The following is a 25691-nucleotide window of genomic DNA, read 5'->3' on the forward strand; positions in this document are numbered from 1 at the left end:
GTCATTTAACCATCTGTTCAAGTCACATAAGAGTTCATAAACAACACTATGCTTTTCTTCCTTGGCCCAGTGGGGCATTCATTTCTTTCTGGATCAGTAAAGACTATTCATGTTTCCCTCAATGTCTTATTATGACAAATTTCAAACATAAAGCAAAGTTGAAAGAATTTTACAGTGAATAGCTGGGTCACCCACAACTTAGATTCCACTGTTAATAGTTTACTGTTTTTGCTTTCTCATAAATCTCTCCACCTGTGCATCCATTTATTCATCTTGTTTTTGGTGCATTTCAGAGTAAATTGCAAACATGACTACTCTTTGCCATATAACTTGCGTTTGCAGGCTGGGGAACCTGTGTTAGCCCACCTACGTTGACAGTGGAGATCAAAGAGAAGTCAGTGGCTCTTTCTGTGGGTGGTTTATCTCCCCAATCCCTTCCTTCCCACGAATTTTAATCTTGACTCTTTAATGACAGTGGTGTCTAGCCTGTGCACTTGAGTTCCTAGAAAGTAGAAAAGGGAATTTTTACAAACCCAATTCTCTTTAAAAACTTCAGTCTTTGAGACTGAAAAGACTCCTACAGGTAGCGTAGTTGGAAGTTGTTGTTGTTTTTTTAAGTCCCACAGAGACATAAGCTCTATAGCCTACGTGCACATTTCCAGATTTCCATATATCAGATTTACTTAAAGCAAAACTGTATCTTTAATGATGTAAGAAACATAGAGAATACAGATGGTCTCTGCTTTCAGATACAAAATATTCCAAAAAATGTCACGGACCGTCACCATTGTCTCTACCTGTAGGGAGTTAGGGGCAGAAATTGTAGCACAGGAAGTTAGTGAGGAAGGAGGTAAAAATGTTTAGCTGGCAAATGGATGGTATTATCAAAACCAGAGATTGCCTTACTGGAATTTACAAAACAACTATTACTGCATGCCTTCATTGCATGCAATTTTCAAGCTTAAGAAATGTGACCCAGCAGTGTAATAATAAGCCTGGATATGATGGCATTCGATTAAGGTTTGTTTTGCCTCCATTTCTATGTCTATTGTATTTACGTTTATGTTTTAATTGATATTTTGGTCATGTGTTTTCCCCAAAGAGATTTTGTGAAGGCTTCCATTTTAAAAAATGATATATTTGACATATTGTAAACAAAAGAAATCCTCCTTAATGTACTCAGAAATGAGATCTTGTTAGTGCACTAAAACTTCACTTAAAAATGTTTATCCGTTAGTACCATAAGCAAACCAAAGGTACTATTGTAGAGACTTGGAGGAAAGGACCTCAGTTTGGGAAAAGCCAATATCAGGAACTAATTCTCAGATCGGAATGTGGCCTGAATAGAGGAGAGGAAGAAAGTATTAAGGCAAATATGCAGCAGGTGATACAGAGAAAGGAGAAAGCCTCTTGATGACCCATCTGAGAGGGTCAAAGTCACCTTATTTATCTTGGTCAACTCAAACTCAACACAAGAGATAGTCCAGAAGGGAAATGAAATAGAGGAAAGAAGCAGAGATTATATATTTTTTATGTTATCATCTGATTTTACAATATGTAGGCTCTGAATTTTTTTCACTGGAGAAAATTAAGTGCTCTTGGTCCCGCAGGAACCTTAGGATAAGAGTGTGATCAGTCTAGCCTTAAAGATTCAGTCTCTGGAGCTTCCATGACAGTGATAAAGACCTGTTGGATCCATGTGTTATCTCAGTGATTAAGGCTTGCTTCTTTCTCAAGGGTCAGGCAAACTTCATCCTACTGTAAGTTTAGCCTCAAATACAGGGAAATTGTTTAATGGAGCCACTTATCTACCTGTATGGGGTGAGTACAAACAAGTGCTCAAATCATTATCACTATTTTCCATGTTGTCACTCATGCAACCTTGTACAAATTTTCCATGGGCTGGTAAATCTTAGTACTTATCTGCAAGGCTATTTTGTAAGCAGAGAATCTAGTGTGATTATTACACTAATACTTAAATCAATACTTCATGCCTGTAGTTCTCACTCCAAGATATTCAGGTGAAAGTTGGCATTTTATGGAGGATGGGGGGGAAGGTATAATTGAGTAGAAAAGGATGGGAGAAGAACATCTCTTTATAACCGTTGCATTTGGAAAGAGACATTTAAAGGAAAATCTACCAAAATGATGACTTTAATGACAAGGAAAGATAGCTCCACTAGATCCCCTCTGTTTACACATGCTATTGTTTCAGCCCATGATGTTTTGTTTACTTTGGGAGGAAATATTTTACCCCCTCTGAGATAATTAATTTTTGTCAGCTTCACTGTTTATAAGGGAAACTGAGAAACTGTTAATTGAAATACAGAGTGAGTCAGTGTTTCCAGTAATTTTTGGCAGCATTCTAATTTGTGTCAATCCCAGCCTAATTATTAGATTTTTTGGAAGCAAAAACATATTTGATTTTTCTCTTACTGAGTTTGTTCTTCCTTTTTTTTGAAATATGTGCTGTCTGATAAAGGTCATATGATTTATGTCAAAGTGAGGTGAAATACCCATACATTTGAAACACCAGAAGGCTTATTGCATCATGTTTAGCTCTTCACTGCAGCTCAATATTTAGAAGGCTCTTTTCCTCATTCCTACCCCCAGCCCCGATCGGAAAATGTGATTCTTGCAAAGACCTTTTAGCTAGGATGAAGTCGAGGTATATGGCCTATCACTAATGACATCACTGAAGTAAATTTCCCAGAAGCCATCAGGGACAATTCATTTGAAAATCCAATTGAATGTCACTTGCAAAGGGCAGGCTCCTGAAAGAGGTGACTAGTCATGCATTCCTGAGTTGTTTGTTATAAAAGCATTAATCACTGTGAACTCATTTACTCCTAACGTGAACACACTACATTATTCCACAGGAATTCTGTTCCAAATGATCGTTAATGTAGAGGACGGGAGCTGCTGATTGTGGGCAGGGTTAATAAAATTCGTCAGATCAATGGCCAGTATAATGGGCTTGTTAATGGTTTTTAATAGAGGTTGGATCTCCCTGGCTGCAGCAGAGTGAAGGCTGGGAGAGAGGGGCAGATGGCTGTGTCGGGAGACAGCTCCATCTCCTGCCTGCTGAGGTGGCCTCTGGATGAAGAGAGCATCCCTGTTGGTCACTGAGCATCAGCAGGGCTCCAAGCTGGCCTTGACTAGGAATGCAGGCACCAGCTGTGGGCTGGGGAGGAAGCCCCAGGGACAACCATACTCCAGCAGCTGGCATGCCACAACCTCTTGCAGACCACAGGCCAGAGTTCCTCTAAGCACCTGAAGCCATGGATATCCCAGGCCCTTGCTTGCACCCCACCCTGGGCCCACCGATGAGATGAAAGACAACAGTCACACTGATAATAGTGACAACCCCAGCAAATGCTCACTGAAGCTCTCCAGGGCCAAAGACTAAGCATATTACACGCACTCACGTCAATCCCCATAGCAGCCTCACTAGAGGTATGTACTATTTATTGTCCCCATTTATAACTGGGGAAGCTGAAGTTCAGAGAGATTTGGTCACTAGCCCAGGGTTAGACTAGAAACTGTGCGCCTTTAGACGCCATGCTCTTTTATTAGAGGGAGAGACACAGAAGCTGCAGCCTAAAATCAGACTGAAGAAAGATGCAAGGTGTGACGGGGGCCTGGTAGTCTTTCCATTTATTTCTCCAACCAGTCAGTATGTTCAGGACCAACCTTGAGCAAATTATGTAAAAGCTGTAGCTTGTCTGCAATGCTGTTCCTCTAGGCATTGTTAGTAAAATTCAGGGTGCCCAGGGCCCTTGAGATGCCCAGGTGCTTTGGGCCACCCCACTGTGGCCTTAAGTGGGGCACCCTAAGAGGTCTTCACCCAGTGCTGCCCTGTACTTACAGCTTAGTCCTTCTCACCCTGCTCCTGCCTCACCAAAACTTGACCCATTTCTGGTCACCTGTGGGTCATCACGATATCCGACTGCCGTAGCCAGATCGGCTCGGATGGGAGGAAGCTACTGCTTCCTGGGGATGCCTCCTGAGCACAAGACTTTTGTGAATGACAGCAAAGACTGCCCAGAGCCAGCACCCAGAGTTCCAGCTGCACTGCTGAGCATGGGAACGCAATGACATGCCCCAGCTCCAGAGACTGCCCTAACTGAGGGGCCAACACGGCTGCCTTGGGGCTGAGGAACAAGATGGGGCGGGAGCTTGCAGGTGGAGACTGTGGGTGAAAGAGGCAGCCACGAGCTGAGGAAATTGGCAAGCAGGAGTAAAGGAGGAATGATAGCTGGAACTACAAAAAATGCAAAATACTAGCACTACTAGATGTTTCCAGTAAGCTCAGAGGATGGCAAAAGGACTTCATAAATGTTATCAATAAATGAAAAGACATGGCACACCTACTCCAGTGACCTTTCCCAGGTCAGCTTCTATAACCAAGATGGGAGCGGGCTGCAGCAGTCCTTGCATCTGAAAACGCCACCATTCCTAAAGTTATTTCCTTGATTATGCCATTTTAAAAAATCTACCGTTAAGGGTTTGGAGGATGTAAGAAAACAGATGGTTATAAGGAGGGGGTGATGCAGGGAAGGAGGGGGAGGACATAGGGGTTTCAGAGGGAGGCTCACGCATACCCCACACACTTACCACCCTCAGCAGGACTGAGCTCAGTTACACCATGCTAAATGCAACAAGAAACGCAGAAATGGGTGGAACGTGTTCTCCGGCCCCCTTGAGCGTACAAATATACACCATAAGTGCTAGACTACATGGCACAGGATATAAATGCAGTCGAGTAGAGTGAGAGAAATTAGCAAGAGGAAAATTCAGAGACGGCGTCATGGAAGATTGCACTGGCTGCAAAGAACATAGAGAATTTGAATCGCAGGGAGAGAAGGCACAGTCCACACAGGGAGAGGAAGCAGGGACAGGAGGCTGGAAGTGCGAGCGAGCATGCTGAGCACAACAAAGGGTGAAGGAGACAGCCTCGGTCTAACAGAGGAGGGGTGGGTGTGTGTATGTGTGCACAAATGTATGAATGTGTGTGAGAGTATGCAAGAGTATGGATGTGTGCACGTGCATATGTGTGCACAAATGTGTGTGAGAATATGCCGAAGTGTATATGAGTGTGCGTGTTTGCACAAATGTGTGAATATCTGTGAGAGTATGCATGAACGTGTGTGTGTGTGTGTGCGCGGATGTGCATGACTGTATGTATGCGTGAGTGTGAGTGTGCATGTTTGTGCATGAATGTGTGAATGTGAGAGTATGCATGAGTGTGTGTGCATGCATGTGTGTGTGTTTTAGGAGAGGGCCAGGCACGGTGGCTTATGCCAAACCGCCAAGCCAGCACTTTGGGAGGCCAAGGCGGGCAGATCACTTGAGGTCAGGAATTAGCCGGGCTTGGTGGCACACGCCTGTAATCCCAGCTACTCAGGAGGCTGAGGCAGGAGAATCGCCTGAACCCGGGAGGCAGAGGCTGCAGTGAGCCGAGATTGCGCCACTGCACTCCAGCCTGAGTGAGTGACAGAGCAAGACTGCATCTCCACCCCACCATGCCCCGCAAAAAAAAAGTGGGGAGAGGAGAGCAGTGGGCAATAAGCAGGACTGGAGAGAGGGTGACATATATTGCAAAGACCTTGTTAGCCAGACAGAGGAGTCTGGACTAATGTGGTAGGCAAGAGGGAGCCCCTGTAGGTCCTTGGGCACCTAGGGAGCATGACCTGGAAAGCTTCATCTAGCAGTGTGTAAGAGGTAGACTGGAAGGGGAACAGAGAATTATGGGCACTGTAGGCACCCCGGACACCCTGCCAATCTGATTTGCCATTTTCTCTCCTCCAGCACACTTTCATATTCCCCATCACATTGGCTGAAGTCGTCCTCAGGCCTCACTCCTATCCATCAAAGAAGACAGGACTCACCTTGCTGGCTGCTGCCAGCATTGCTTACATCAGCCGGTAAGAATTACATGGAGAAAGTCAACTTAGGCTTGTCATTCAAGACCCTGAGGGAAGTTCCAGAAATGTGTACTGTTCTGTCAGAATCCCTTTATCTTGGTTTAATAAGGATTTAATCATGTTTACATTTCCAGGTAAGAAGCATTCTTATTGTTTGATTTTAATGCTCATGGAAACCTCCCAAGCACAGAAACATGTAGGTGTGCACACACATACACAGCAAGTCACAATTTCCCCTCTTTCTCTCTCATGAAGAATTGATCATTGCAAAGCCACACATCTTGCTTTCCCAAAAAAATGTTGCTCCTTGGTCCTATCTTCAATGAACATGTTTGAATGGCTGAGGGATCTGAGGCATCTAACTACATTCTTCCTAAAAAGGCATTTAATGGGCAGAGCGTGCTAGGTTTGTCCACTCCTGTTGCCTGTTTCATTATGGGCTTATTTGCATCAGCAGCTGGCATCAGAGCTCCTAGAAGGCATTTGGGCAATTGCATGGGAGATGATTTCAGTAGCTGGCCTAGATTTCGTCATTCAACCACCTGGCAACACTCATTTTCAGAAACGCTGCCCAATAGTCTATAATCAAGGGAACATGCTTGGCCTTTCACCCAGTGACTGAGAAACTTTTCTTCCATTCTATAACCTTCTCATCTAGCACCATGCTTTTGTTCCTTCTGAAAGAAAGAGGCTTGCTGAACACAAGACCTGCAGATTGGAAGCTAATCAGTGTTCCTTCTCTAGACTCACACAAGCTATTCATGTGTGACAATCTGGACAACCCTCCGACCCCTATATGTGGGGAAGTTTAGTTCAGTTCAGTGCTGTGTCAGGGATGGAAGCAGAGAGAGGGAGAGGGAGAGGGAGAGGGAGGGGGGGGAGAGAGAGAGAGAGAGAGACAGTATTCCAAAGAACTTGGGCTCTAGCAGTGCCTGTTTTATGGACTCGACCAGCCCCTGTCTTAGAGCAAATAAACTTGGTGCCCAGACCTCATCTGCTGTTTTCTCCCTAGCCCTTCCTTCCCTTTTGTGGTGTCTACCCCTCCCACCTTTCTGTGCCCCTCTTTCCCTGAGTACCCAAATCTTTCTTCTCCCATCTTGAAGAAAGCACTTGCTCAATAAATCTACCCCCAGACTCCGGTGCTCTATATTCTTCAGTCTCTGAAGCCTTTACATTTTAACAAAGGAACTTTGAAAGAACGAGGCTTAAGCTTGGGACCTACTGATAGTTGATATCTGGAGCGCTCTGTTGAAAAGGATTCTGAGGCACTACCAAGAAAGAGTTGTGTGATTAGGAGGCAATGACTTTCAATAGCATGACAGTAGACAGTGGTAAGATATATGCTATGTGTTTGCCATATCTGGCTTAACACAAAGGAATATATATCCCTAAAGACAGAGTATCTGGGACCTGGACTGGGGTAAGAGTATAGACACATAAAGATTTTGTTGTTGTTCTTCCATGTGTTGAAGAGAAGCTAGCTGATTCTACACATGAATTTGTATGCTGTATTTTTTTTGGTGGTCTTCAACTTACTCTTTCATTGCCAAGTGTAAATCTTGTAGTTCATATATATGTTATTACCTTTTACTTACTAATGTCTTCTACCTAAGGACTTGTAAGTTGATTATCAGTTCACATATATGACCCTTGTTGTTCTTTTCCTTTTTGAGGACCAAGAAGATAAAAAGCACCCAAGGCCACTGCTGTTATTCAGGAAAATTGCAGTGGCTATAAAAATGAGAAGTAGTAGCCAGGAGGTTGGTTTGTCAGTACCTGGGCGGGTGTCCCCATGATGCGGGTAATTAGGATGTTGGAGAAAGAAATGCGACAAGATGGGAGCCAGGTACAAGTGCATCCTTTATCCATTCAATGGTTCACCAGTGCCAGGCACTGTGCTAAAATAACGGAGGATACAGTGAAGTTCAGGAAACCTGCTACCTTTAGAGGCTGTCGGGGAAAGAGGAGCATAACAGACAGTGGGAGACAGGGTGATAGGACTGTAATAGGCATAAGCCCAGGATGCTATGGGCACACAGAGAGATGTGCAGGACTGGCTTCTTAAAGGGAAGCACTGTCGAAGCTGAGGCCCAAGGAATGAGTAAGAATAGGTCAAAAGAGATATGGAAAAGACCTTCAGGCAGAAGAAACAGCATCTGCAAAGGGCTGGAGGAGCTGAGGGTATGGCTGAATTGGAGGACAGGGTAAAGCCAGGTTGTAAATCCACATCAGTGAGTTTGGACTTTTAAACCAAGTGCTTTTCTGTAGAAAAGTGTTATAATCAGAGGAATGAAATGATGTGATTTATGTAAGAAAGATGATTAGAAAAACGATTCTGGCCGAAGTGTGGACATCAGACTGAAGTGGAACAAGACAGGTAGACCAGTTGGTGGCATTGCTGGTAACTCAGGGGAGTTGATGTTAGCCAACCGATGACATCAATCAATCCACAAATAAAATCAGAGAGTGTGAACAATGGGAGGTGACTTAGAGATGACTTAGCATTGGAAAACTAAATCTCCAGTAGGGTAGATGACATGCCCATGGTCATATGGCAGAGGTGGGATGGAGGTGCAAAGCTGGCACTTGAGCCAACTAAAACTGAGGTCTTCTCTTTCCAAATCCAGTTGTCTTTCCACTGTGTTTACATGGCCAGGTATTTGTTCAATTCCCAGTGTGTGCAAAACCATTTGGCTAAATGCTGGTTGGATGGGCATGCACAAAGCTTGACCTAGCTCTGCACTCTGAAATCTTTCACATGTTGTTCCCAGCTCTATGTGCTTGGATTAGACATTAAAGTACTAGTAATGAAGGGAGTGGAAGGAACGGATGGAGACCTGTCACCAGCAGGAACGTGACTGGGTGGGCCCCAGTGCCCAGTGGGGAGCTGAGGTGGTTTGGGATTTCATCCTTCATGGGAAATACTAAGTTGGTATTTGGTCCATTAAGCCCCATTTTTGCCAGAACAAATAAAATATAGACACTTAAAGGAGGGCGCTCGATGTGATCCTGTTGATGGAAGCATCTCTATTTCTGTTCACGCCCCAGTTAGAGGAGCTCAGACTCTTTGGTGCCTGCCATCCCCACCCTTACGCACTTTCCAGGGCCCCTGGCTCCTCACAGCCACAGATGGCCATGAAGTTCTACAAACTGCGGATACCCGTGGAGACGTTTTAGGGAAGTGGCTATGGGCCCACTGTCAGATGTGCCAGTTTGGACGGTCAAATGGGGAAATGGCATAACACGAATGAGGTAAAGAGCATGGGCTTGGGCCAGAGGGAGCGTGAGAAACGAACATGAGTCAGGAGAACGGCACTGAAGCTAAGCTGGAGAAGCATTTCACTGCCGAAACCGTGTTCAAACGACCTAAAAATAGTCCCTGAGACCGTGGGGACCGCCTTACATGTGGTGGTTGCTTTTAGTTATTTTTCAGATTGCAAAATTGAAGAGCTCTCCCCTAAGTGGGAAAATAAAGCTTTGCAAAATAGTAATGACTGCAAATCTTTCATTTCCTTTGGAAAGCATTAGTCACCTTTAAATATGGTAGCTCACTTATTCCTCCCTTCTCTCTTACCCCAAAACACCTCACCTAGTTCTCCCTGAGGCAGTGGTGAGGAGCAAAAAAATACAAATGTTCCTTCTGCTGGTTTTTATTCATTCTTTTATGGAATAAATATTTTCCCTAACACATGGTTGGTCCTACCGAGAAAAGCAATGTTATATAAGGCCAAGCTTCAGCCTGCAGGGGGTTTATCCTTAATAAGTGGAGATGACCCATGCATACAAATTATAAGTATGGAAGATAGAAAGTGGTAAAACCTCATAAAAAAACACGAGGAGCCACAGAAAAGGAAGAGTTTGCATCCAGCTGAGCGGTGTGGGAAGGGCGCTGTGGAAGGCACGCACTGGATCTGAACCCTGCAGCCCAGGCAGGATTGGAGCTCGAAAAAATGAGAGAAAGTAAACAAAAGGAGCACAGTCCCAAGGCCAGGAGAGTGCAGAGAGCATGAGAGCAGGCGTCAGTAATTCTCTTTGCTGGACCTGTTTGTGAAAGAGACTAATGAGAACTATCCCTGGAACTACCCACTCGTGGAGGCTTGCAGATGGCAGACTAGAGGAGGCTGGACATAGTACAGAAAATGGGAGCATTTGTTGTTGCTGTTGTTTGTTTGTTTGTTTGTTTGAGTGGAAGCAAGGGTGAGCAGTATTTGTAACTTGGCCAGCAAATTATGCTTTAAAATGTCATTCTTGACAATAGTGCTTCAAATAAGTTGGAGTGACAAGAGACAGGAAACAAAATTAAATATAAACCAATATAAAAATAAAAACTAGCCAGCACATTATGTACTTTGATCACAAGGTCTTATTTTTTATGTATGGTTATTTCACAGTTCCAGTGATATCCCCAAGCACCCTTCTGCCTCGGAGGTCTTGGTCCAATTTTCCAAGGAGTGCCAATATTCTGCTGAGTGCTCACACATGCCGCTGTTGTGCACTGCACGACCCATGCTGCACACTGTTCTGAGCACTGTTCTTACACACAGATAGCAAAACCATAATCCCCACTGGGCCCAACATCCCCACCTGGCACAGTGTTAAGAGTTAGCACACCATGCCCACTGCTGATGCCAACAGTGTCATTTACCCATCAGCCCCCTGTGTTGGTAGAATTAACAATGTTACTCGCCACAGCAACCGCCCCAGCTGGCCTGGAGTGCATCATCACAGTGCTCTCGGTAGACCAGAAACCTACTGATGCTGCAGGTGTCTCTGCTAGTGTGTAAGGTATTGCATGCCCAGTACAAGCACTGCACAGATATGCAGCTATCACCCAGCCTTGGGGCAGTTGCTCGTAAAGTCGCTTCCCCAAAGTAGTTCCTATGAGGCCAGAGAGAGAATTACTTTCTTTTGTACTATGCTCGCCAGGGTAAGATCCCTCAGCAAAGCTTCCTGGGCTCCCAGAAGTAACAGTTCTTTAAATTCATGCCTCATTTACAAATACATGTACACATCTTACCCTCAGAATACATTAAAAGCTGCCAGGCCAGGTGCGGTGGCTCAAGCCTGTAATCTCAGCACTTTGGGAGGCTGAGGTGGGCGGATCACGAGATCAGGAGATCGAGACCATCCTGGCTAACATGGTGAAACCCCATCTCTACTAAAAATACAAAAAAATTAGCCAGGCGTGGTGGCAGATGCCTGTAGTCCCAGCTACTCGGGAGGCTGAGGCAGGAGAATGGCGTGAACCCGGGAGACGGAGCTTGCAGTGAGCCGAGATTGTGTCACTGCAGTCCGGCCTGGGCGAAAGAGCGAGAATCCGTCTCAAAAAAAAAAAAAAAAAAAAAGCTGCCAAGGGGTGGACTAGGCTGAGTTCCGGGACCAGCCACCTTGCCATTTCCAGAATCAGCAATTCTCTCCTTCTCTTTCTGGTTTTTATTCATTCTTTTATTGAATAAATATTTTCCCTAACACATGGTTGGTCCTGCTCAGAACCAACCATGCTGTGAACTCCCTCCCAGAGCCACTGTTACCCTTTCCTAAAATACGACCTTCAACTGGGATCATCCAGGTCAACCATAGCTTTATAACCTCAACTCAGCAGGGATTGGAATCTCAGCACCGTTTTCCACAGAAGAAATCCTTACCCTACCTGTAAATTCACATATGAAAATTAATAAAAAAGATGCCACACAACAACTCCTTGTTGTCAACATGCGGGGCCCAGCCCAGCCAGGATCCAAACTGAAGAGGGATGGAGGTGGAGGACTCGAAGAGGAAAGGGTATCTCATCTCCTGTTCTTCTCATCTTTCCTGTTTAAACCTTAGTTCTTGTTCAACCAAAATGCCTGTTACAGAAATCAGAAATAATAAGAGCATGAAGAGAGTAAAACTGTAGAATCAGAAATGAGAGACATGCCTGAGACACACTGTTGAAACAACAGAATAGGTTTTATGGATTGATTGACATGTACCACACAAATGAAAAGGAAAAATTAGGATAATTCTAAAAATTTTAAGTTAGTAGACAAGAAAAATGGTGATTCCATTGATAGATGAAAATGAATTGTGAAAGAAATAGTTTTGGGTATAAGTAAAACAGTCAGTTTAATATCCCATATCTAGGTCTCATTTCAAAAATACTCTGGTTTAATTGGTTCAGGATATGCCCTCAGCATTGGAATTTGTAAGGCCCCCAAGTCAATTCTAATTTTGAGACCAGATTGAGAATCACCTGCCTGGAGGAATTTCCATTCAGAAATTCAGACCCTGTAGTCTCAAGAAAGGTGGGGCTGAGGAGATGCAGCTAGTTGAACCCTCGTGGAGTGACAAGATTGCTGGAAAGAGAGAGGAGAGAGAGAAGGTAAGTAAGAAGCAAACACCAGGGAAAGGCCCTGCTTTCAGGGACAGGAGGGGGAAGGAGCAGCAAAGGTAGCAAGGAGTGACCAGGTAGTAGAAGGGCAGGAAGACAGAAAACCATGGGCCCTGAGGGTGGAGAGGCTTCAAACTGTTGGGCCCAGTGGGGATTATGGTTTTGCTATCTGCGTGTAAGAACAATGCTCAGAACAGTGTGCAGTGTCTCAGGGAGGGGTTGGGCAACAGCTTTAAATGCCATGATGAGGTTGCCACCCCCAATAACTCTCATCATTGCCAACATTTCAACATCTAGGTAAACTATTTGACTAACACTCTGGCTTTACAGTTTCTCCTGACTCTTTCTATTTGATTTATTCTCCTGGGCTGGAAAGATGTGACATGAGGGTTAACACCGAAAGAAAGAATTATATGCCCAAAGCCCATAAAACTCCATTATCTGCTTATCTGCTGCCCACAGACGTCGGTATTTCCCTACTGATAAGACGCAGAAGTTATGAATTTCTTGATAGCCATTTTAATACTCTAAGATTTAGGATAAGGAGACCCTAAAAGATTAATTTTTGGCTGCCATTTTGTGCCCACCCAGTCCAGCTCACAAAGGTTCACATAGCAGATGGCTCAAGCAGGACGTGAAATTGCTCTTTGAACTGAGGGGCAATGTCATTGGCCTCTTCAATGTATTGGTAAAGTGAGATTAACCAAAACTTGAAAGGCCACCGGGTACCTTTCCAAATCTCCAGAGCCTGTGGTGGTCTTGGTGAGTCAGGCAACTGAGAGCTGTCCATAGCAGCATCCTACAGAGCCACCCAACACAGCCATTCATTTCAAAACACAAAGAAACTGCTGCGTTTTGGGCACTTGGCAAATAAATGTGCATGACAGAGACGGCCCCTGCTCCTGCAGAGCTTTCAAGCTAGTGAGAAAAACAATCACATAAGTAACAAAGGTAAGTTCCAGGGTGGAGGAAGCACCTGACATAAGCCTTTACCCGAATCAGGGTTGGGGGAGAGAGCTTCAGGAAATCTTTTCTAGAGAAATAGACTTTTAAGCTGAGATTTGAAGCATGAGTAAGATTCAGCCAGACAGAGGGCAAAGAGAAGTAGGTTCCAGGAAACAAAAAGGTCAGAGGTGTACCCAGTGAAGACAACAGCAGGTGTGAAAGCCAAGAAATTGCAGAGCTCAGTTCATTCAAGAAACAAAGGGGTTCAATATGGATGGACCGCAGATCTGTGGATGGAGGCGGGGCACGGCCCGGCCAAGTCGGCTGGGGTAAGCAGCTGGGATCCTGGGATTCACTGCAGGCAGGGGAGGGCTGTGGACAGAGATCGCTTTTAGAAAGATTACCGGATTAATCTTTGATGGCTTGCAGTCGGGGAAGTGGGTTGAAAGGAGCAAGAAAGCCTAGTTGGTAGACAATGACAGAAACCCAGATGGAATGAAGGAGGCTGAAGGAAGATTGTGAAATGGGTGCACTGAAGAAACATTTAGAAGGAAGTTTAGTATAGATATGATTTCATGGGATCAAACGTGGGGGCAAGATTGAATGGAGGGCTGACATTGGCTGAAATAGAAGACATGTTGAATGCAAAGTTCCCTCCCTCCTTCCCTCCCTTCTTTTCTTCCTTTCTTTCTTCTTCCTTCCCCTCTCTCTTCCGACCTTCCCCTCATATTCAGGCAAGCCATAAAGAAGTGACGTCAACTAACAGTGTGACTCTGTCCTCACTCACGCCTGTCTGCTGAGTACCCTTGGTAAACTACTATCATCTTGCCTCATACTCTGTATCTCTGTTACTTTTCCTACTGTCAGGTACCATACCTATAACTTTCCTTGCACTTTATCTGTGAAAGTACACAATTCATTAGCTTACCTCGGGAACTTTCCTTTACAAGCCTTGTGCTGAAGGAAACAAACATGAAGTAAACAGAAATTTTCCAAGCCTCTGGGGGGATGTCCTTATTTATAGACTGTCTTACATAAATGTGCATGGGAATTCAGAGGCCCTAATTTCAACTATATAAAGTGAACTAAGTGATGCAACTTGTTTGGAGTGTATTCAGAGCTCCTCACTGACTCCAAACTCCTAGGCCTATCTATTTGAAAGTATTTATTTTCTATGCCATAAACCTTCTTTGTCCTGCCATGAGAAGCAGCCATGCAGGTAAGAATCACTGTGGGCATCCTGTAATGCATCCATGGAACGTATATCTTAAAGAATTCTAGGCTGGCCATGGTGGCTCATGCTTGTAATCCCAGCACTTTGGGAGGCTGAGGCGGGCGGATCACAAGGTCAGGAGTTTGAGACCATCCTGACCAACATGGTGAAACCCCGTCTCTACAAAAAACACAAAAATTAGTGAGGCATGGTGGCACACGCCTGTAATCCCAGCTACTCGGGAGGGTGAGGCAGGAGAATCGCTTGAACCCAGGAAGCGGAGCTTGCAGTGAGCCAAGATTGCACCACTGCACTCCAGCCTGGGCAACAGAGCGAGACTCCACCTTAAAAAAAAAAAAAAAAAAAGAATTCTAATATTAGTAATAATGAAGATAATTATTGTTTGTTCTAGTCACCTCCTTCTCAATCTGGAAGGAACATCCAGACAAGTTTGGGAAAGCAGAGTGATACCAGCAGGGCCCAGGCGAGGAACTAAATGCCAACCCTACATTTACGTGACCCTAAAATGGACACCTCCTTAGATACGCTTAAATTGTGGTAAAAGGTACACAGTATTTACAACTTTAACCATGTTCAGTGATTTACCATTTTGATCATTTTTAAGCTCTGTAGCATTTTGTACATTTACCTTGGTGTGCATCCATCACCACCATCCATCTCCAGAACTTTTACATCTTCCCAAACTGAAAGTCTACCTGTTAAACAGTAACTCCCTGGCTTAGTCCATTTTGTGTTGCTATAAAAGAATATCAGAGATTGAAAAGAGGTTTATCTAGCTCATATTCTGCAGGCTGAGAAGTTCAAGGGCATGGCCCTGGCTCCCGGCAAGGGCCTTACTGCTACCTCACAATGTGGCGGAGAAGATCAAAGGGGAAATGGACACGTGTGAAAAGGGCAAAACCTGAGGGGCATCCTAGATTTATAACAACCCATTCTCATAGAAAAAATCCATTTCTAGAGCTTACTATCACAAGAACAGCATCAAACCATTATTAGGAGATCCATCCCTATGACCCGAACACCTCCCACTAGGCTCCCCCTCTCAACACCAACACACGCAGGACCAAATTTCAACATGAGTTTTGGTAGGAGCAAACGAACCATATCGAAACCATAGATAGCATTCCCCACTGCCTCCTCCCCCAACCACATGGCGAGCACCATTCTACTTTCTCCCTCTATGCCTCTGACATTCTAGGTTTCTCATATAAATGGAATTATACAGTATTTGTCCGACTTTTTTTATGACTGGTTTATTTCACTTAGCATGTCTTCAAAGTTGATCTGTGTGGTAGCCTGTGTCAGAATGTTCTTCCTTCTTAATGCCTACTTATAGGCCACATTTTATTTATCCATTCGTCTATCAATGGGCACTTGGGGAGCTTCTGCTTCAGGCTATTGTGAGTAATGCTGCTATAAACATGGGTGTACAAATACCTCTTCAGGTCCTTGTTTTCTTTCTTTTTTTTTTTTTTTTTGTGACAGAGTCTCGTTCTCTCGCCCAGACTGGAGTGGCTGGAGTGCAGTGGCGTGATCTCCACTCACTGCAAGCTCCAACTCCCAGGTTCATGCCATTCTCCTGCCCTCAGCCTCCCAAGTAGCTGGGACTACAGGCGCCCGCCACCACGCCTGGCTAATTTTTTGTATATTTAGTAGAGATGGTGTTTCACCATGTTAGCCATGTTTTCAGTTCTTTTGGGTGTGTACCCAGAAGTGGAATTGCTGGATCAGATGGTAATTCTATTTTAATTTTGGGGGGAACCACCATATAGTTTTCCAAGGCAGATGTACCATCTTCCATTCCTACCAACAATGAACAAGGGTTCTAATTTCTCTATGTCCTTACTAACACTTGTTATCTTGTCTTTTTTAAAAAAAAAAAAAAAAAAATCCATCCTAATGAGTGTAAGACAATATCTCACTGTCATTTTGATTTGCATTTCTTCTAGTTATTAGTGATGTTGAACATCCTTTCATGCATTTGTTGGCCTTTTATGTATCTTCTCTGTAAAAGGTCTATTCAAGTCCTTTGTCCATTTTTAATTGGGTTATTTGGGTTTTTTGTTATTGTTGAGTTATAGGAATATTTTACATATTTTGGATATTAACCTCTTATTAGAGATATGATTAGAAACATTGTTTCCCATTCCATGGATTGCCTTTTCACACTGTTTATTGTGTCCTCTGATGCAGAGATGATCCCTTAAGTTTTACACCCTAGGGCCTCTCTTGCTTCACCCTACTCCCGGTCCTGAATATATAGCCCTCGACTCTTCCACAAACCATTTAACAAACTTCAAGTATTTGAAATGACAGAGATCACCCTTGGGTTTCTGAAAGTTTAAGCACAGAATTTCATTCTTCCATCTGAATTCCTTTGACAACGTGGGATATTCAAATTTAAATGTTGTTTTTGAAGCATAACCTGGTCTATCCTAATTGTTATAAGAGATCAGCAGCTTCAAAGAAGGCTTTCTGAGAGCACTCCCATTGTGCCATCCCTCAGTGAAGATGGAAGCTTTTGAACTCTTGTCAAATATTACAATGTGCCAAGCCCTGTTCTATGTCTTTTACATGTGTCAACTCCTGTAATCTTTACAACAGCCTTAGAAGGTGTATGCTGTTTGGATCTTCACTTTACACATTGAGGAGATGGGGACAGAAAGGTTGATGAAATTGCTGGAGGTAACATAGCTACTAGGTGGCAGAGCTAGGATTTGAATCACAGAAGCCCAGTTCCAGATTCTGTGCTCCTAACCAATGATGAACTGTAGCTGATGCATCAGCTTCCCCACATTTAATTTTTTAAAGTTATTTCAGACTTTGGCACCTTCCAGTGCGGTTGGTTTCCAGCAAACTGCATTTTTAGGCTTCACTTAGACACCATGGCTCTTCTCCTAGCATTTCTTTTCCTTCTCTTGGCTTCCAGAAATGACTTACAGCCTATCCTCACATAAGCAAGATCTGAGCCTCCCTGCAAATCCATGCATTACTGCTTAACACTCTATTTATGGCTATATGCATGAGTGAAAATCAGGGCCGACAGTTAAATCCTAGGCATATTGTGTTAGGGCAATAACGCTCCATCTATGCTCCCTCATCCCAGCAGACTTGGAGAGCTAAGGGAAAGCTGCACCTGATTCTTAGATCCAAAAAAGCAAACCCCACTTCTCTGGCTCAGAGCCAGCAAAATGAATGCCATAGTAGCAAGTTCGATGTCTCAGCAGGCCATACGTCTCAGGGAAAGGGATCATTCACGTTCCCACATACTCTCTTTAGCTAACAATGGTTCTATGTTTTTGTTTGTTTGTTTGTTTGTTTGTTTTTGAGACAAAGTTTCACTCTTGTTGCCCAGGCTGGAGTGCAGTGGCGTGATCTTGGATCACTGCAACCTCTGCCTCCCAGGTTCAAGTGATTCTCCTTCCTCAGCCTCCCGAGTAGCTGGGATTACAGGCCTGAGCCACCATGCCTGCTTAATTTTTTGTATTTTTAGTGGAGACGGGGTTTCGCCATGTTGGCCAGGCTGCTCTCGAATTCCTGACCTCAGGTGATCCACCCCCCTCAGCCTCCCAAAGTGCTGGGATTACAGGCATGAGCCACAGTGCCTGGCCCTGTGTTCTCTTATATTTTTTCACCAACGTTGAATTTAAATGGATTAGGTAAAACAGCCCAGCCCAGCCCACCAAACAGCATGTCTTATTGAATCAAGTTGATTTACCCAGGAAAGCCTCACTTCTTTAGGTTTGTGGGAATACTACAGCGTTGACAAACGTCCCTGATGGGTTCTTTTCCCCTGCCTGGCTTCCAGTACCTCATTAATCCTGATGAGAAAATGGCTTGTTTTTCTCCTCCTGCTCTAACCACCATGACTTCTTATTTCCTGCAGCATCCTATGGCTCTACTTTGAGACTGCTACCTGGGTGTATCCTGTGTTTGCCAAACTCAGCCCCGTGGGTCTAGCAGCTTTCTTCTCTCTCAGCTACGTCTTCATCACCAGTATCTACCTACTTGGAGAGAAGCTCAACCACTGGAAATGGGGTCAGTGTATTTCTTTCTTAGCTACAGATGCGCTTCTTCCGTGCCCGCCCCTCCCCTTCACCTGGAAACAGAAAGAAACACTAGCCCCAAACAGAAGCAATGATGCTTACTGTCTTTGTCCAAAGTACTCAGACAGGTCCTGCCAAGAGGTCCTGCCAAGGCAAGAAGAGAGCGTTGGGGGTGGGGCACTCTTTTAAAGGACCCCATCAAAGGATCTCCCCTCCTCCCCCAAACAATGTGTCATTTAACTTTAGAGCTAAAAATAATCTTCTTTAGAAAGCCCAGGACCTAGAGAACAAGGTATTACCATCCCTAGCATGAATAAATAAAATCAGGGGTCTCCCCCTAACCCAAGTGAGGGCTCCAGGGACACAAGCTTTGAAAACATCAAGGTTTCATTTTGAAGGAAGTGAGTCCAGATAGTCCTCTCAGCTCCTCCCACCTCCTCCCAATTCAGCAGTGCCTCATTAGGCTGCTCCTCAGCCTTTCATAAGACATTTACCAGATGAAATCACATCCTAGACTTGAGATTGAAATCCTCATTCAGACAGAGTCTTCAGCAATGAGAATATGTCAGTAAGTTAAGCTTTCTCATTATAGGTGGGTACAATCCTGTTGCTTCTTCCTAAGAAAAAATAATCATCTTAACTTAGTTAATTTTAAAATGGAAGATTTCATTCTCCTTCCTGCTTCCTCTCTCCCCACCCCACCCCAGAATATTTTTTTATTGTTGGAAAAGTAACTACCAGAAAGTCAGGCTGTAAAACACCCATGACTTGCTTCCCTACCCCAGGAGAAGCGCAGGAATTCTACCCTGATTCTGTATATAAGGAAGGCAAAGAGTCACACCCAGTCCCCCACATCACTCGCCCACAAGCCATTCTGTTCTATCAAAATAGAGATGGCAGAAGTGCCATCTTCCGCCCAATCTATGAACTGGTGTGAAAACATAAGCCCGTGTATGCAAAAAAAAACCTGACAGTTTCAGAAGGTTCAGTACCAGAGTGTGCGTTTCTGAGAGGAAGCTGAGACCCTGGAGAAATAAGCATGCATCTTGGATGTATCACATGTTTTCTACTCTTGGAGAATTTGACTGGTTTAAGAAACTCTCAAGGGCAAAATTCTCTTTGAAAGCAAACACTTAAAAAAATGGAATACTAAAAATTACTTCCCAATCAGGATTCCAAATCACAGAAAATTATCACAAAAAAAAAAAATGTGTTGACATTTCAGATGTGTTGACATATAATTCTAACTAGTTTTGACTCCTTGAAGTTCTGGGTAAAGATGTCTGATGCCTTCCCCAAATCTCTCTCTCTCTATATATATATATGTTTAAAGAAGCTTTAAGATGAAAGAAGTACAGAGAAAAACTAGATTAATTAGAGATTAGAGAACAATAACTTTTAAAATCAATTGTATTGAGTTCAATAATGTATTGAGTTAATTTTTAAATTGTTACTCTACGGTGAATTTTAAACATCCATTGAATTAAAAAACAAAATTATCATCATATTTATTATTATTGAAATTACTATTCTCAACACAACGTTCTTAACAAGCCTCATTGTTTAAGTACTGCATCCAATTTTTAACTATAATTAGGTCCCAATAAACAGATAAGCTGGCATCATATGGACCCTCAATTACCTCATGTACATGCAAGTTTTCAAGTAAGTGAAAGAGACGATTGTAAATGACTGTACTTACCTCTCGAGGTCTTTCTAGATTTTTAACTTTTTAAAGAAGAGAATGGGTAAAAGGTCCTATTTAACATCAGAATAAGATCAGAAATGTATTAAATCTTGAACAGATCTTTATTAATGATAAATAATTTAATAAGAATTAAAGAAAAATTAGATTCGTTAAAGTTGCAATGCAGTGAACACTTTTACATTGCTGAAAGCTAAATAACCTAAGTGAACACATTTCCCCAAGTCCTATTCTACTGAAAACACTTTAAAGCTTCCCCCAATTTACTGAAGAAAGTCCACACCCTTGGAATGACACACAAGGGCCCCTGTGACCCAGTCCCTGCTTTGGCTTTTGCTCTTCTATATTTGTGCCCTAGTGGCACTAAACTGCTGGTTTTCTCTCTATGTTGATGTTGTTTCTTACGTCCACAGGATTCTGTCTCTCCTATCCTCCAGTCTTTGCCTGGCTCATATTCATTTCAACACTCGCCTCTTCCAGGAAGCCTTCCCTGGTCAGCCCAGGTTGGACTTCATGTCCTTCCCTGTGCTTCCCCCTTTATCTCCCAGTCACCAGACTTACCAGTTTATCATGACTGCTGTTTCACTACTGCTTTAGGGATTAGTTTTTCCCACTAGACCTCGAGTGTCTTATGGATTAGGAGTATGTTTTGTTCATCTTAAAATCCCCTATTTCCATTAGCTTTCTCATTGCCTCAATCAGTGCAGACAATAGAATATCCAAGGGCCTTTTTCCCTAGGTGTAAAGTACAACTTTTTGCAAAGGTGCTCTGGATACGGCAGATAAGGAGTGACTCTAATGGCTGTAGAGTATTGGGCAGGGTGTTGACGGAGTATAGGAGGGTGATGACAAGGCATATCAGTTAGAGAGTTGTTGAAGACATGCATGTTAGAGCAGAAAGTATTAAACAGGGGAAAGAGCGCTGGAATAGGAATCAAGAAAGCCAGGGTAGATCAAGACCATCCTGGCTAACATGGTGAAACCCTGTCTCTACTAAAAATACAAAAAATTAGCTGGGCGTGGTGGCGGGCGCCTGTAGTCCCAGCTACTCGGGAGGCTGAGGCAGGAGAATGGCGTGAACCCGGGAGGCGGAGCTTGCAGTGAGCCAAGATCACGCCCCTGCACTCTAGCCTGGGCGACAGAGCAAGACTCTGTCTCAAAAACAGAAACAAAGGGTATGTCCCTCACCTGGCCGCAAACCGACCATGTATTCTATGGCAATGCACTTCAATTCCTCAGTGATCAGACAGCCTCTAAGTAGAGTGACCACCAAGCCCAGGTGGCCTGAGATGATCCCTGTCTATTCCTGCTATGCCAGTATTCATAAGGTTTAATATCGTCTAGGCTTGGGCACTCGGTTGTCTGGTTCCCCTACCTGTGAGACTTTCTCCAGATCTTCGGTTCTGGAAACTTATAGATAGCCACATATTCTGTCCAAAGCCAGAGCTAAGCCTATGTTTTCCCTCCTTCCACAGCCTGAGCCCCCTTTGATGACAGGAGAAATTCAAATGAATGCTTTAGGGAGGAAGTCGGGGGCTGTCGTTAGAAGAAAAGTTCTGGTGCCAAACTGCCTCAGTTTCTATCTTGGCCCTGCCACTTGTAGCTGTGACACTGAGTAAGACACTGAAGGTCTCTGTGCCCCAGCTTTCTCTTGTCCTAGTGGAGATAATGCTAGTGGCCTCCTCCTGGACTCACGGAGAACCTCAGATGACTTGCTGAGGATCTAGTGCCTACAGCAGGACCTGGCATACAGAGTTAGTCACTGCTGCTGGTCATCTTATTCTCCCTCATTCTCCCCTTTGAGTTGATGTATAAATTACCAGTTTCCCAGCTGCAAGTGATTAAAGGTAACAGCTACCTGACAGCAGATGGACAGAGATGACGCACGTCCTCAGGTACTTACAGCGAATAGGAGGTCAAGCTATTGGAGGCTAGAATCTGTTGGAATCTCTGCTTCTGAAATCCTGAGACACAATTGGAATCTCTGCTTCCAGTGGCCTGATTCGAAGTCACCAGCCAAGCACCAAATGGTCAAGAATATCAGGCGAAGTATCAGTCAAGACCCATTCAACATGACAGTATGACAGTATCTCTCTAGCAGTAGTTCTCCACCTTGGCTTTTTACATCACAGAAACACTAGGGAAGTTTAAAAAATAATAATTCCCAGGTCTGCCATAGACCAATTAGATCCATATCTCTAGAGATGGTGATGTGACATGGGTATTTTTTAAAGCTTCTCAGTTATTTTAACTTGCAATCAGGATCCAGGACCGCCATTACAGAGCAATCCTTCTCAAACCTGGATAGGCCTCTGATTCTCATCAAAATGAGGATCTTGGGGAACCCATAGATCTTGTTAAAGTGTGGATTCTGATTTAGTGGATCTGGGATGCAGTTTGAGATTCTGCCCTTCTAATGCATACTCCAGATATACTGATGCTGCTGTTCTGAGGACAAGGCTCCATTACATCTCAGGACCCTGGACTCCTCCCAGTGTGGATAATTCTGTCTATGGCATCCTTGTGCAGTGTGGTGCTCTCCTGAGTGGGCTGCTTGACTAAGAAGGGTATTGGTGGTGATGGTCACAATAGCTGAACATCTACTCACTTTCTCCCTCCTCCTGTGCCACATCAGTGGGTGAATATGGACAAGAGAGCAAGAAGGACAGCAAGCAGAAACCATACTGGGAATCCCGTGTTAACTTGGAAAGTGTATGATGAGGTCCTCCCAGGGCACTCAGTTGCAGGGAACTGGCTTTGAGCGTCAAGGAGGCAAGTGTTGTCATGGCCCACAGGAAGGTCCTTCAAGAATGCACTGAGGCTCAAAAAGCTCACAAGAGGTTCCTCAGGGCCACCTGGCCTGACCTGTCACCATCTCACTCCCTGCCCTGGGCTAGCCTTTCTCTGTCATGAGGCAAAGGGTTGGGCAAGCACAGAGTCAGTTACTGGGACCAGTCATCCCCCCAGAAAGATTCAATTTCTACTTTTTGGGAGGAGTTAGATGGAACGTTAACTTCAAACCATGATAGAAGCCGATGGGGGAAGCTGTCTCTGGCAAGACATTGAGAGCTTGGCTCACCATGAGCATGACTGAACACCCAGGCATGCCCAGGGCAGGCTCTCTTCCACATTGACTGGGGGCAAGAGGCAATCAGGACATCCTATCAAAGGCTCCCTTCTCTGCTCCTTACGTGCTTAATTTTCTTTTTTTCCTTGATGATTAATAGCACACAAGGATGCTGACACCAGCACACAAGCTCCTCAGGAAGAGAAAATCATCCCACAAGAGATACGGGGCACAGAAAGGGGCTAAGCACCGCCAGGCCCAAATGGCAGGGCCTCTGCTATGTGGGGGTGGTTGGAGAGACAGTCAGCTTACCCAGGGCCTGCGACCCCTCTCCCTATGCCTCTGATGGACACATGCCAGGAGTCAGGCTGTCCTTTGTCGGGGCCCCTAAGACCATATGTCCTTCTCATCCTAAGGACAGACTGTAAGCTGAAAATTCCAGCCTGGCCAAGTGGCGCTGGGAGTGTCTTCGACAGAATGACATGGAAACTTTCTTTTAATATTATTTGCCATAAACCAGGTTTTTTAAAAGGCAGATTTTCTTGATGAAAGCTGCCTAGAGGCCATCTAGTCCACCTCCTTGTTTTATTCATGAAGGAATTAGATGAGGTTTGTCTTAACTCTGCTTATTCCATAACAAAAGAATTTTATCATGTGATGACTCCACAGGTACTTCTAAAGCATGGTCCCGCTGGGGCAGCATTTAGTCAATGACAAAAATTTATCTCCATTTTGCCTTTCTTGTCCTAACTTCATCTCCCTAAACTCAAAAAGAGCCCGCTCTGGATTAGCCTCCCTGCCTCTTCCTCAGCCTCTTTCCCACAGGAGTTTCTCCAGCCAGCCCTCAGCTCCCTGTCCTCCCTGGACTTCTGCGGTGTGAACATAGGATTATCAGTGCTCAGACCTCACTTCTCTAACACCTGCTATCCCCCCAACCATCAATCTTCTTGCCCTTTTCTCCGTCAGCCCACTGAAACGAGGCAAATGTTCTTCAAATTTTCAATTCCTGGCCTTCATTTTGGTGGTTGTAGATACACAGGTGTAAATCTTTGAGAATACTATGTTTTAATTTATCCTGAGTTCTAACTATTGGAATAATAAGGCATATAATTATATATGGTATTTATGGTGATGTTGATTGAAACAATAATTTCTTGGCCATGCCTGCAGTTTCTGTTCAGATCTTGCAAAGATGGAGGCTAGAATCTGTTGGAATCTCTGCTTCTGAATTCCTGAGACACAGTTGGAATCTGTGCTTCCAGTGGCCCGATTGGAAGTCACCAGCCAAGCACCAACTGGTCAAGAATATCAGGCGAAATATCAGGGCTATAAAAATATTTCTAGCCCTTGGTACTATATGACAGCAGTTAAAGGAATAAAACAAGTCGGGGTGAATCTAACTTCCTATCTGCCAACTAGGATACTTTTGACAGGGAAAAATGCTTCTCAATCAAGAAAGTATTTACAATAAACATAATTTTTCAATTACAACTTAAAATCCATTTTGTGAATTTGGTTTGGGTAAGATATATGATCTATTATTAAGTCAACAGTTTCCTTATTTCCAGCTATGCATTATAGAAACATGGTCAGAGGGCTGGGTGCAGTGGCTCACACCTGTAATCCCAGCACTTTGGGAGGCCAAGGCGGGTGGATCACTTGAACTCAGGAGTTCAAGAGCAGCCTGGCCTACATGGTGAAACCCCATCTCTACTAAAAATACAAAAAAAAAAAAAAAAAAAATAGCTAGGTGTGGTGGCACACACCTGTAGTCCCAGCTACTCAGGAGGCTGAGAGGTGGGAGAAACGCTTGAATCTGGGAGGCAGAGGTTGCAGTGAGCCAAGATCATACCACTGCCGTCCAGCCTGGGTGACAGAGGAAGACCCTGTCTCAAAAAAAAAAAAAAAAAAAGAAAAAAGAAAAGAAAAAGAAAAAAAGCATGGTCAGAGATAAATTTTGAAGATTTAAAGAAGCCTAGAAACTGCTTAGCTCTGTGAGAATTCAAGACTAAGACCCCACTCGCCATTCCCAGCTGCTAGAAGCAAAAAGAAACATGATTTTTGCAATGTTCACACCATGTGAGTCCCTACAGAATAAAATGACTTTGGGAGCACCACAGAGACCTATTTGGGAACAGTGCCTTCTCTAGCATGTGGATGGGTATGTGGGCATTTCTGAGTGTTCCTCCTAGCTACTTGGTTTTGGACAGAGGACTCTAATCCAATGGAAGGAGCCACCTGCTCTCCTCCCCCAGCAGAGCTTCACACCACCACGTCTGCTCCTGGGAGGCTTTTCTCCAGACCTTCGTGTTCTGTTGCATTTCTTAAATGGAGAAGGGAGTCTTCAGTCCTTGACACTTGGGGTGGAAGGACTGAGGTTATGATTACAGTTAGGCT

General features: G+C 44.2%; 1 protein-coding gene and 1 long non-coding RNA gene across 3 annotated transcripts in view; one reads left to right on the forward strand and one right to left on the reverse strand.

Annotated features, from left to right (window-relative positions):
• ADTRP (androgen dependent TFPI regulating protein) overlaps positions 1 to 25691 on the forward strand; it is a 76001-nt gene that overhangs the window by 46975 nt on the left and 3335 nt on the right. For both annotated transcript variants that reach the window (XM_055263703.2, XM_063632332.1), the window contains 2 exons: positions 5812 to 5927; positions 18363 to 18514. In XM_055263703.2, coding sequence (XP_055119678.1) covers positions 5812 to 5927; positions 18363 to 18514 — 268 coding nt within the window. The remainder of the gene's footprint in view (positions 1 to 5811; positions 5928 to 18362; positions 18515 to 25691) is intronic.
• The window catches only part of LOC129473320 (uncharacterized), a 164870-nt gene that overhangs the window by 30626 nt on the left and 108553 nt on the right, over positions 1 to 25691 (reverse strand). The window lies entirely within an intron of this gene.

The sequence above is a fragment of the Symphalangus syndactylus genome, chromosome 23, assembly GCF_028878055.3.
Source record: "Symphalangus syndactylus isolate Jambi chromosome 23, NHGRI_mSymSyn1-v2.1_pri, whole genome shotgun sequence".
Lineage (NCBI taxonomy): Eukaryota > Metazoa > Chordata > Mammalia > Primates > Hylobatidae > Symphalangus > Symphalangus syndactylus.